General features: G+C 43.6%; 1 protein-coding gene across 1 annotated transcript; it reads right to left on the reverse strand.

Moving 5' to 3' along the window:
• Window positions 1-2,170: 2,170 nt before the first annotated feature.
• RNF182 (ring finger protein 182) lies at window positions 2,171-2,911 on the reverse strand. The gene has a single exon (XM_084850200.1). It carries the CDS (start codon window positions 2,909-2,911, stop codon window positions 2,171-2,173), a length of 741 nt encoding a protein of 246 aa, XP_084706326.1.
• Between the last annotated feature and the right edge of the window lie 9,071 nt (window positions 2,912-11,982).

An 11,982-nucleotide genomic window follows, 5' to 3' on the forward strand; every position in this document is an offset into this window, starting at 1 on the left:
TTTAAAACATGTAAAATATGGCACCACATCAGTAATAATTCTTTAAAAATGTACAGGTTAAACATAGATTGGCAGAAACATTAGATATTACAAGCACAATGCACATTGACAGACATTTACAGAAATGGTACACATTTACCTTCATTTCATCCTGCATCAAGAACCCATTTTATTAGGAGACAGTTTAGCTCGGACAACTTGACTGTGAATTCCCTACAAGTATATAAATCCTTGTAACATATGTACACACAAACAAATTATACAGACATTACAGACACTATAAAACATTTTTCTTGGATGGACCATTTGATATCTTTGAGTCATGAATTAGTTACACTTTGCAGTTTACTGGTGCTGCTCATGCCACCTCACCTGGCTACACATGCTTTGCCACAAGCACTTTAAAGTAGTAGTATTACCTTTCTAAGAAATATTAATTTTCAGTGCTAGTTTTTAGTAATGGACAAAACTAAAATTTCTTTAGATCTTTGTGTGCTTTGCTTTGTACAAATCCAGGGGGTGGGGTGGGGGACCTGTAGGGCACAATCCAGACAAAGTTAAGTGCTTTTAACACCCAGTGATTTCAATGGGACAGCAAGCTCAGGATAGCTATTTCCCACACTCTCTCATTGAAATCAGTGGAACCTAAATAGCCTAATGTGTGTGTGTGTAATCCTATTACTCTAAGGGTCTCTGGTAAAAAGGTTAGCATATATCACATTTCTTGTTAGAATCTGACATATGTTAGCACTACTTGCTTTGTCTCCTTTCATGACATATTGCATGTCATCCCTAACACTCTATGCTTCTTATAAAGCCTTAAGGAGTTCTAAATATTAGTAACATTTAGCTTACTTAGAATAGAAGGGGGGGGGGAACCAAACATCATTACACGTCATTCACACTCCAATACACCTGCCATCTTGGATGTAAAAAATGTGATCTTATCTTGCAAAACTGAAATCATGGATTTGAATTGTTATAACAAGATGGGGGGAGGATCTACTGTTTTGATTTGATGATGGATGTAGAGACTTTGAAGGATAAATCATGGTGTTTGCATGGCCTCATAAAAAGAAGTCTAAAAACATTAGGTCAGATAAGCAAGGTGACAATCTTCTCCCAGTTTATTTTCTGGAGAAGCTTGTTTAAAACCCCTTAAGCACTTACTATCCACTCTACACCTGTTGATTCTTCTTTGTTTTTAGCTCAACTATGCATTTTACAAAGGCTGCAATCCGGAGTGCCAAGAGTGGATGAGAAAAAAAATGCATGGATGCATAAGCCCTTGCACGAGCTATGAGCACAATGAACTATGACAACAGGCTGCTATACGTGGAATATTCTTCTGAATGCGGCTGCATTTGCTTGCACAAGTACAATAGCTGCTCTCCATGTAGAAGCCGGTTTCTACAAGTTTTTAATCGACATCAGATACACACATTTGAGGATAAATGTTAGCAATGGGCAAAAATACATTCTTGTGTTTTTGTGGTACATGCCTCAGCAGGCTATCCTTTGGCTATTTAATTAGATTTGATGTTAAAATAAACCACCCTTATCCTATAGCTATTTCTTTCAATCTGTCCAAGTCTACTAAAGATTTCTGTTATAATGGTAGCACCTTTTTTCTTTATGCATTTTAAATCCACCATGAAACCTGTGCAACCCCAATGCAATGTCCAATTAACCTGTCAGATCTTTGTTCTTGCACACTTTCAGTGGGGCTTATACAGCAGTGGGTCCCAGCTGATTAAATTGCAAAGCAATGTTATTTAGTCACCAGTGGAAATAAGAGACATAGCAGGCATTTCATCTGAAATGATTCCAGTAAGTCAAATTGTACTCCTATATGAATAACCCATTGGTAATGAATGTGTTACTACAATGTAGCATCAGGTATCTAGTTAGGAAAATTGTTCTTGCCTCATCCTCTTTCTATTGCTTTTTAAAAAATAATATTTTTTATTCATTAGTAAAACAAAATAGAGCAGAAGAAAACAACCGTTCAATTGCTCTTAAAAATAATAAAAGGACCACGAAACTGGTCAGTATTCCTATTTGATGGCTAAAAGTAATAAAATAAGAATACAAAAGAGAAGTGTAAGTTAACTATGCTACATCTATGGCAATTTCACATGTTTCCTTGTTTATCTCATTGCAATTGCTGTTAAGAAGAAGCCATACAATCCAGAAATTCATGACATATACACTGGCAAAAGCCATAAACCATGAGAATAACAAGACTCGAGGGAACAAGGCTGACAAAGACTACCCCAAGAGTGACTTTCTTTGATACCAGTAAATAGATCCCTAAAGGCAAGGAACTAAAGTACAGCAGGCCTAGCAACCAAACTAGGACTCGAATCGAAGTCTGGAAGAGCAAGGATGTACAGTTCCACACTGTCCAGTTGTGGGGCACAGATGCAACAGAGTCAAAGCTTGTAGGCCTGTAGAATTCCACAACAGGGGTTGAGTTCAGGGTTGGGGGGCTCTCTCTCTGCACTTCCATAATGGTTATAACCAGACAGTTGGATGAAGTGTGAGAAGGGCTAACAAGAGAGGCCAGCCTTTTCGGAGTCAGTAAGAGTTCTGTAGGATTGTCCGGTAGGCACTTCTTCACCTTTCCACCATAAGCCAAATTTACAAGGATATTGTTGTCATCAGGAAGACTACCAACCTCATCATCAGGCAGGCATGTCTCAAACCTACAGAATGGGCAAACAATGACTCCCTGAGGAGAGTCCCCAAAGTCTATGATCTTGCAAAGGCATTTGGCACATACTCTGTGGCAACACTCCAGTACTTTAGGTTTTCTCTGTCTCAGGTTATAACGGTTGTAACAGATCTTGCATTCCAGCTCATCTGAGCCCTGGGACTCCACAGTATCCTCTGGCAGTAGACTGGTCATTTCTTTTTAATGTGGTTTAGACTTGTGGTAATGTTAGCCCAAGACTGGTCCTTGTTTACAAACTAGTATTTTAAAGCTCCTTTCTAATACATCATTCATATCCATCAAGGTGGACAGCATCAGTAGCCTTTATGTTCAGCCTCTCTCCATCACTATATACTTTATCCTTTAATATCTTTCATATACTCATGTGCAAAATACAATATGTAGTTTCTGTAGAGGAGAAGGAAAAAGATACATGAATTCATAACAAGTCCTTGTTTACAACTTTATTCAAGATCTTGTGAGTCTAATGTCATTCAGAATCCCATTTTGTACTTTAGGCTGCAATCCTATATACACTTACCTGAGAGTAAGCCCCACTGAACTCAATAGGATTTACTTCTGATTAGATATGTATAGGTTTTCACTGTTACTTATTTTTCAATAATAGTTTTTCAACAGTGTGCTTGGCAACAGACTAACCTGGTTCTGAAGGAGTTTAATGGAGGCCCTGAAACAAGGATCTGTCCTATAGAAGCTATGATCCTGGATTCCCATGTATCCAGATTATGAGTAGAATATTCAATAAGACGTTATGAGTTATTGAATATTAATATTCAATAAGGGTTATTAGTACATAGGTGGTGGCAGTCTGTCTCTGAGGAAAATGGACATAGGATGTCTTGCAGCCTGTCGTATGTCTCAGGGTGGAGGTGCCTCCCCAACTCCTTTAGTCTCACACCCCTGAGAGGAAGGTTAGGTTGAGAAGTGATGACTGGCCCAAGTCACTGGTAAGCATCATGGCTTAGTTGGTATTTTAACACTGGTTGACACCCTCTGCTCTATGCTCTACTCCATACCTAAATTATTACCCTCCCTCTAAATTGATGTGGTCAGTTACATGGCCCAGGCTTTTCCTTTTTTTACTCCCCCAACCCAAAGGAGAAGTACCTGTTTACAGGTGGATGCAGTGGGGATTAACACTGGATGGGAAAATTCAAACCCACAGCTCTCAGGTCCATGAACCTGTACCTTACTTATTTGTTTATTTCTTTAAAGCATTTCATCCCATTCTTCAGCCAAAAAGACTCCCAGAGCAGCTTACATAAAATCAATAAAAACAAGACAGTCCTTGCCTGCATGTTACAATCTAAAAGCCATGACACAAAAGGAAAAAAGGTTGAGGAGGAAGGAGTGAAACAAGCAAATTCAGGCACTAGTTCTTAAAGTTACAAAGTTCTTACAATGATCAGCTGGAATAGAAACATTTTAGGGAGAGGTGAAGCCAAATGGAGCTCCTTTCTGATCTTCTAACCAAAATATGCAACGTGTCCCTAAGATCAGCATTAGAGGACTGGAAGATGGCCAATGTAACACCAATTTTCAAATTTTCAAGGGATCTGGGGGGATCTTGGAAATTACAGGCCTGTTAGCTTATCTTCTGTTCCAGGTAAATTGGTTGAAGGCATTATTAAAGATAAAATTAGTAAGCAAATAGAAGGACAATCCCTGCTGAAAAAGAATCAAGTTTGCCAAGTTTGCTGATGACACCAAATTATTTAGGGTGGTTAAAACAAAAAGGGATTGTGAAGAGCACCAGAAGGATCTCTCCAAACTGGAAGAATGGGCATCGAAATGGCAAATGCAGTTCAATGTAAGCAAGTGTAAAGTGATGCACGTTTGGGCAAAAAATCCCAGCTTCAAGTATAGCCTGATGGGATCTGAGCTAGCAGTGATGGACAAGGAAAGAGATCTTGGGGTTGTGTTGGACAGCTCAGTGAAGATGTCAACCCTGTGTGCAGCTGCTGTAAAAAAGGCAAGCTCTATGTTAGGCATAATTAGAAAAGGAATTGAGAATAAAACTGCCAACATCATACAGCCCCTATACAAATCTATGGTGAGGCCACACTTGATCCTGGATGAGGGTGCGGACCTGGCATGTATTACAGAGACCTGGCTAGATGAGGCCACTGCACCCACTCTTGCAGCCATTTGCCCAGCTGGATTTTCATATGTGCAGCAGCTGAGGGATGGGGGTCAGGGAGGGGGAGTGGCTGTTATCTATCAGGAGTCCTTGGTCCTCACCAGGCTCCCTCTCCGGGAGACCGGGGTTGCTGATTGCATGTACTGGAGGTTTGGCCTGAATGGCAGTCTGACGATTCTGCTTGTGTACCGTCCACCCCGCTCCGGAGAGGTGGGGAGTGATCTGGAAATTGAGGGTATATCCACCCCCCGTTGTCATGGTCAGATCACTACCTGGTGGGGTTGGACTTCTTGGTTCCACAACCCCTCCGCAGGGGTGGAGGATCCATTAAGATTGTCCGCCCCAGGCATCTTATGGATCCAAATGGATTCCTCACTGCACTTGGGGATTCTTTGGAGCATGCAAATGGCCCCTTGGTTGAAACTCTGGTTGATAGCTGGAATGCTGCAATCTCCGGGTTCACCCCACGGTTCCAAGCTCTGAAGCGGGAGGTGAGATGGCTAGAGTGCCAGTGACGGAACACTCGCTCCGAAGATGATCAGACACGGGTTAGAGCTGTAGCTTCAGACTACCACATGGTGATAAGAGCAGCAAAAAAGATTTTTTACACTGCCTCTATCGTGTCTGCAGAGTGATGTCCCAGGAGGCTATTCCAAGTGGTCTGGAACCTGGTGGGTCCAGTTGTTCTGGAAACAATGGAGCATTCTAAGGCCTCCTGTGATGACTTTGCAAAGCACTTTGCAGATAAAATTGACCAGATCAGGAGTGCTATTCCCTGTGCTGTGGATACAGTTAGTGAATGAGGAGTGGCCAGTGGCAGACTGGTTGTGTGGGATTGGTTCCAGCTTCTTCCTTCTGAGGAAGTGGACAAGGTGCTCTCATCTTTAAGGCCGACCACCTGCTTACTCAATCCTTGCCCATCTTGGCTCATTATGAGCTGCAGGGAGAGACTTAGGGAAGGGATCAAGGTGAATGCCTCCCTCGAGGAGGGAGTGATGCCATCAGCCCTCAAGGAGGCAGTGATAAGACCACTGTTAAGGAAGCCCTCCTTGGATCCCCAAGACTTGAACAACTTTCGTCTGGTCTTGAATCTGCCATATTTGGGTAAGGTGATTGAGTGGGTGGTGGCTTTGCGGTTCCAGGCACACTTGGAAGAAGCCGATTATCTGGATCCATTTCAATCGGGCTTCAGGCCTGGGCATGGGGCAGAAATGGCCTTGGTCGCCTTGGTGGATGATATGCGGAGGGCTCTGGATAGGGGTGAATATTCCTTCCTTGTTCTCGTTGATCTCTCAGTGGCTTTTGATACCATCGACCATGGTATCCTTCTGGACTGCCTGGAGGGGTTGGGCACAGGGGACACCGTATTATGGTGGTTCCGTTCCTTCTTCTCTGGCAGGTACCAGAGGGTAGCTCTGGGGGAGGAGACTTCAGACCCTTGGCTGCTCACTTGCAGGGTGCCACAGGGTTCTATTCTCTCCCTGATGTTATTTAACATCTTTATGAAGCCACTGGGGTTTGGGATGCAGTGTCATCAATATGCAGAAGACATGCAACTCTACCTCTCATTTAAATCCTCACCAAGGTTGGCTGTAGAAACCCTGCCCAAGTGTCTGGAGTCAGTGAGTGGCTGGATGAAAAGATGAAAAGGACTAAGCTGAAACTGAACCCTGACAAAACCGAAGTACTTTTTGTGGGAGACAAGGAGAGACTGGGGAAGGGTGACCTGGTGTTTAATGGGGTGCAGTTACCCTTGAAGGACCAGGTCCACAGCTTGGGGCTCATTTTAGACTCCCAGCTGTCCATGGAGGCTCAGGTGTCAGCCGTGAACCAGGCAGCACTGTACCAACCCCATCTGATACTGCGGCTGTGCCCCTACCTCCCTCACCATCTGCTCCCATCAGTAGTTCATGCCCTGGTCTCCTCTCGCTTAGACTACTGTAATGCGCTCTATGTGGGGTTTTACCCTTGAAGATGGTTCAGAAGTTGCAGCTGGTGCAGAATACGGTGGCCCGCCTGATTAAAGGCTGCCATCGGCGAGATCACATCACTCCAGTGCTGAAGGAGTTGCACTGGTTACCAGTTGTTTTTCAGGCCAAATTCAAGGTGTTGGCATTGACCTTTAAAACCCTATATGGTTCCGACCTACTCTATCTTAAGGAGCACCTCCAGCAACATCAGGAACACCACTCAACGAAATCAGCCTCGGTAGGGCCGTCTGTCTGTCCCATCAGCCAGGACAGCTAGGCTGGTGAGGACTAGGGAGAGGGCCTTTTCTGTGGTGTGGCCCCCACTCTGTGGAATTCCCTCCCTAGTGACCTCTGCCATGCCCCCTCTTTGATGGGCTTCCGCTGGGCTTTAAAAACCTGGCTGTTCAGGCAGGCATTGCGGGTGTGTGTGTGTGTGTGTGAGGGTTTTTTTAGAGCAGTGTTATTTTATTATGTTGTTTTGTTCAGTTGATTATGTAAATTCATTGTATTTTGTGTGATTAGTATTGTACGCCACCTAGAGTGGCCGGGTAGCTGGCCAGATGGGCAGCTAATCAAACAAACAAACAAACAAACAAATAAAATAAGCTCTGGAGACCAGCAAAGGTCAAGTTGTCCCTAGATTCTTAATATCTCTGATTACTATGGCATTTGCCTCTCCTTCCTGCTCCTGTACCACACCCTGTCGGCTTCTCCTCCTCCTGCCTGTGTCCAGGAAATGCCAGCCCAAACAAAAGGACACTTGGTTATGTAGTTCTTGAGAGAGCATATCACATAAGAAGACACACTTCTCTCTGTCTCTCAAAGTACACATCCTAGAAGGCTCAGATCAGCAGCTCATTGTTCAGAATGTTGCTTGATCTATTCCAGTGCTACTGACTGGCTCCAGCAAATTTCACAAGCTCTAGACACTTCACAGATACATAAACTTCCTCAGACATGATCTACAGCCTAGCCTCATTTTTTCCTCGGGTTTGTAGTCCATGCTGGCTCCCCCTTGGACCTCTGGATCCAGGTAACATATTTCCTTCCCCTATCTCATGCTTGGGCTCTGTTGATACACTTTGCCTATAAGATGCACACAGTTGCCTATCTGGTGGCTTTAAGCCTACTGTAATGAACTATAAATTAATATTTTATAATATGCAAATAGAGCATGAGCGGGGGCAAACAGGCACTCCTACAAGGCTGATCTGCAGAGAGCAGTGTGAAAGCCCAAAGGCTGAACCCCCTTCAGTTTCTGTTAACACAAGCTAGAACTCTCAACTCTGTCTCTTCTAAAATTTCCAACTGTGCGCTCTCTCGCTCTCTCTCACACATACACACGCACACACACGTGTACATTTTGGCTTCACAACAATCCTCCTGAGACATGTGAGCTGAAAGATAATGACTTGTCCATGGTTATTACACAGTGAATTTCCTAACATCCTGAATTATTATTTGAACCTGGGCTTTCTATATCCAAATCCAGTACACTTTCTTCCACACCTGGATTGACACCTGAATACATGAGAGTCTTGGCTGCATAAGAAAGTGATATTCTCACCACCCTCTTTTTACAAAAAAAACTAGACTGGAGGGAGGACACGATCTCTCTTTCCCTAAGAAGCAGCTTGACTGGCAAGGAATCAATAATGCCTACCGCACACCCAGTGTAAAGACTTGAGGAGTCAAAGTTTCACCATGGTGTGTGGTAATAGGATATTGAGTTTTCTATTTACTGTACCGCAGGGAAAGAATCAAGAAGACTTCTTGTCTAATCTTTCCAGCACATTGTGTTGGATAGAAACCAGTATAAGAAACTCCTATAGAATGCATGCAGAAGAGTGACTACTTTATCAGAGAGCTGGTCTGGGTACTGTACCTATCAAGAGGTCACTGTTAAAAGTTAGAAATACTCACACTGTTATGACCATGTGGGGTGTGTGTGTGTGTGAAGTAGCAATGCACATCTCAGACTTTTAGCTCCTAAAATATCTTCAGCAGACCTCTTTGGGATTTTCCATCTTCTCCTTCAGAAGGCAGCCACAGAAAATGGAAAGAGGTGGAGGAAGCAAAAGAGGCAGCAATGTATGCTGAAAGGAACCTAGCATTAATGCTTGCACAGGCTTGGTAGGACCTTCTACTGGCAGGAATCAATGTTTTCATTTTGCACACCAAAAGATATTGAAAACTACCTCAGTGTAAACACAAAATCTGCCATTCTAGATGCAAAGGACTTAAAGTTGGCATTCGAAGTTTTTGCACACTATATTTGAGCAATATCCATTTTACCTGTCATAATAACTAAGGATGTCAGAGAATTCCGCCACAGATCTCGGTGAACCCCCGAACTCCGTGGCGGAATGGCCTGCCACCCCCCTCCCCCCCCTGTGGATCCCCCCTGGGACGAGACTTACCTGGGGCGGATCTTCCGGGCAGCAGCGGCTCTGGCGGTGGCTTTGGCTTTGGCGGTTGTAGCGGCTGGTCTTCCGACTGGCTGCCACCACCGCCATTTGCAGTGTTGTAAAAAACAAAACAAAACACGACCTGATAGGCTACGTAAAGATTTACGTAGCCTATCATGGCTGGGTTTAAAAAAACAAAACAAAATGACATGATAGGCTACGTAAAGATTTACATAGCCTATCATGGCTGGGTTTAAAAACAAAAAACCGCGTACGCAAATGGCAGCGGCTACAGCCGCCGCCATTTGCGTTCCTTATTTTTGGCTATCTTAGTCTATGTAAATATTTACGTAGACTATGATGGCAAAAATAAAGAGGAACGCAAATAGCGTAGCGGGCGCTATTTGCATCCCTTTTTGATTCGCCATTTTAGCGAATCAAACGTTTAAAAAGGGACGCAAATAGCGCCTGCTACGCTATTTGCATTCCTCTTCATTTTCGCCATCATAGTCTACGTAAATATTTACGTAGATTAAGACGGCAAAAATAAGGAACGCAAATGGCGGCGGCCGTAACTGCTGCCATTTGCGTACGCGGGTTTTTTTGGTTTTTTTTTCCCCCAGAGCCCTCTGCGGCCAGAAATCCGGCTGCGGACGGCTCTGGCCTGGCTGGGCCTGGCCGGCTGCTCCGCGGAGCTGCCGCGGAGCACAGCCGGCCGCGGAGGATTCCGGGGGGGAGGAACGGATTGCCTCCCCCCCGTCGAGGATTCCGGGGGGAGGGACGGAACGCCTCCCCCCCCACACCATCAACATAATTCGCGAAAGGTAAGTGACTTTTGTACATCCCTAATCATAAAACTAAAAACTATCTATTTCAGAAATGACCATTTATATTAAAATTAATTACAAAAGATTAAACAGCTAAAGGGATATGATATTCTATGGAGGATATTTCCTCCAGGGGCATAAAAATCCTGTCTAAAATTGCCCAGATATCTTTAATCTTTTCAAACTCTCTTGACCAACCCTTATTTTTCTAGTATTGATTAAACTCTATCATGTTCTTAGAAGATTGTTGCATTCATATTCAAAAGTGTCCAGCTGTTCTGATTCAGAAGAGAACACCACACAAGGTTTCTCCAGTATATGCTATGCGGCTTGTTAAAATTTAAAGCTGCTTTACTAAACCTAATGTTTATATAGATACATTCAAAGTTTCTCTAGCAGTGAGCATTTGCTCAGCCTATTTCATGCCACATTTTCTGGTAGCTTTGTACATCTTTTAACAATGAGCATTTCTCAGTCAGTTTTAATCAATGTGTCACATTGCACAAGAGTTACAGGACATGACATATTGATCTGCTTTTGGTTCATAGTCAGGGTGGGAAAGGCCTGATTCATTCTCACGATAAAATGATTCTGACTGGGGGAAAACAGGCAGGTTCTGTTAATGCCTTCAAAGGAACATCCAAAATATAATGCCCATGGAAGACAGCATCAGCAGTGTGTTCAGTACAGGTGTTACATTTTATTCCTGCATCATAAATACCTATTGCTATACAGGTGAGACATTAAAATATGCCACCACTGAGACAGACATAGCCTGCACTGGCAGAACACACCATTTTCTGTGATCTGTCTACAGTGCATGGATGAGGTTGAGGGTGATATGGACAGCAATGCCCTTGTTTTCCCTTCAGACTACTTCCAACACCATCACTTTAGGCAGTGTAAAGTACACTGAATGTGGCTATCATTGTGAATAGAGATTTTTTAGTTGATCTTATGTGTAAAATAAATATACACACCACAAAATTTCAATTAACATGCCTTTTTTATGATCTGGTTGGGAAGATTCAGTTTCTCTTAAGTGTAAAATAACTTAGAATTCACTAAAAAGAAGACGTTAAACTCATTCCTTTAAGGTCATCTTTAATATTGACCTGGTTCACATGTAACAACCAACCATACATTAATCACTCCATGACTGGTCAGGGCCACATGGGAGTGAGCGAGCATGTGTGCTGCATCCTGCCTGCTCACTACTTTTGCCTTGCATCTAGTTTAGAAAACAAGACAAAAGTGTCCCAGGGTTGTTTGGTGTGACATGCAATCCTGGAACTCTGGGTTGTTGAGGGGGAAACATTATCACCACTAAGCCCAGCATAGTGCAATATTATTGTATGTGTGCAAATCATTGATGAAAGTCAGTAGATGGCATTTGTGTGAAATAAAGTGATATCCTATTAGCCTGGACCACTCAGTGCTCATCAAACTGTTTGACCTGGTTTGCACGTAACGAGAAGCTACCATGGGTGAATTTCCCTGTGGGTTTTTTTGTCGCAACGGCCACTGCCATTTCAAATATTTGGGGCATGGCGGGGGCATGCCATAGTTTCTTGGTACATGCAAACCCAGCAAGGGTGGGTTGTTGGGGTGATTGACAAGCCACCCACAACCCTAAAATAGCCCATGGGTTCTGGGTGGCTTGTCAACCAACCCAACAACTCTCTCTCACCAGGTTCACACATAACTAGATGCTGTGCCCTTGCCATGCCCTGAATATTCAAAATGGTAGTAGCTACCACAGTGAGAAGCCCCAAGGGAAATATACGCTCGTTACGTGCAAACCAGGCCTTCATCTTGACTGTAGTGTCAGGTACTAGATGCTACAAAGAAGCAGGTACTAGATGCTCTCCGACCTCAGAGCCCAGAAACCGCGCACCCC

This window comes from Heloderma suspectum, chromosome 4 (genome assembly GCF_057233095.1).
Source record: "Heloderma suspectum isolate Gila_16-S chromosome 4, 16-S_ref, whole genome shotgun sequence".
In the NCBI taxonomy this organism is placed as follows: domain Eukaryota; kingdom Metazoa; phylum Chordata; class Lepidosauria; order Squamata; family Helodermatidae; genus Heloderma; species Heloderma suspectum.

Coding starts and splice junctions, on each gene's coding strand:
- RNF182 (XM_084850200.1), bottom strand. CDS start 2,911: ATGACCAGTCTACTGCCAGAGGATACTGTGGAGTCCCAGGGCTCAGAT.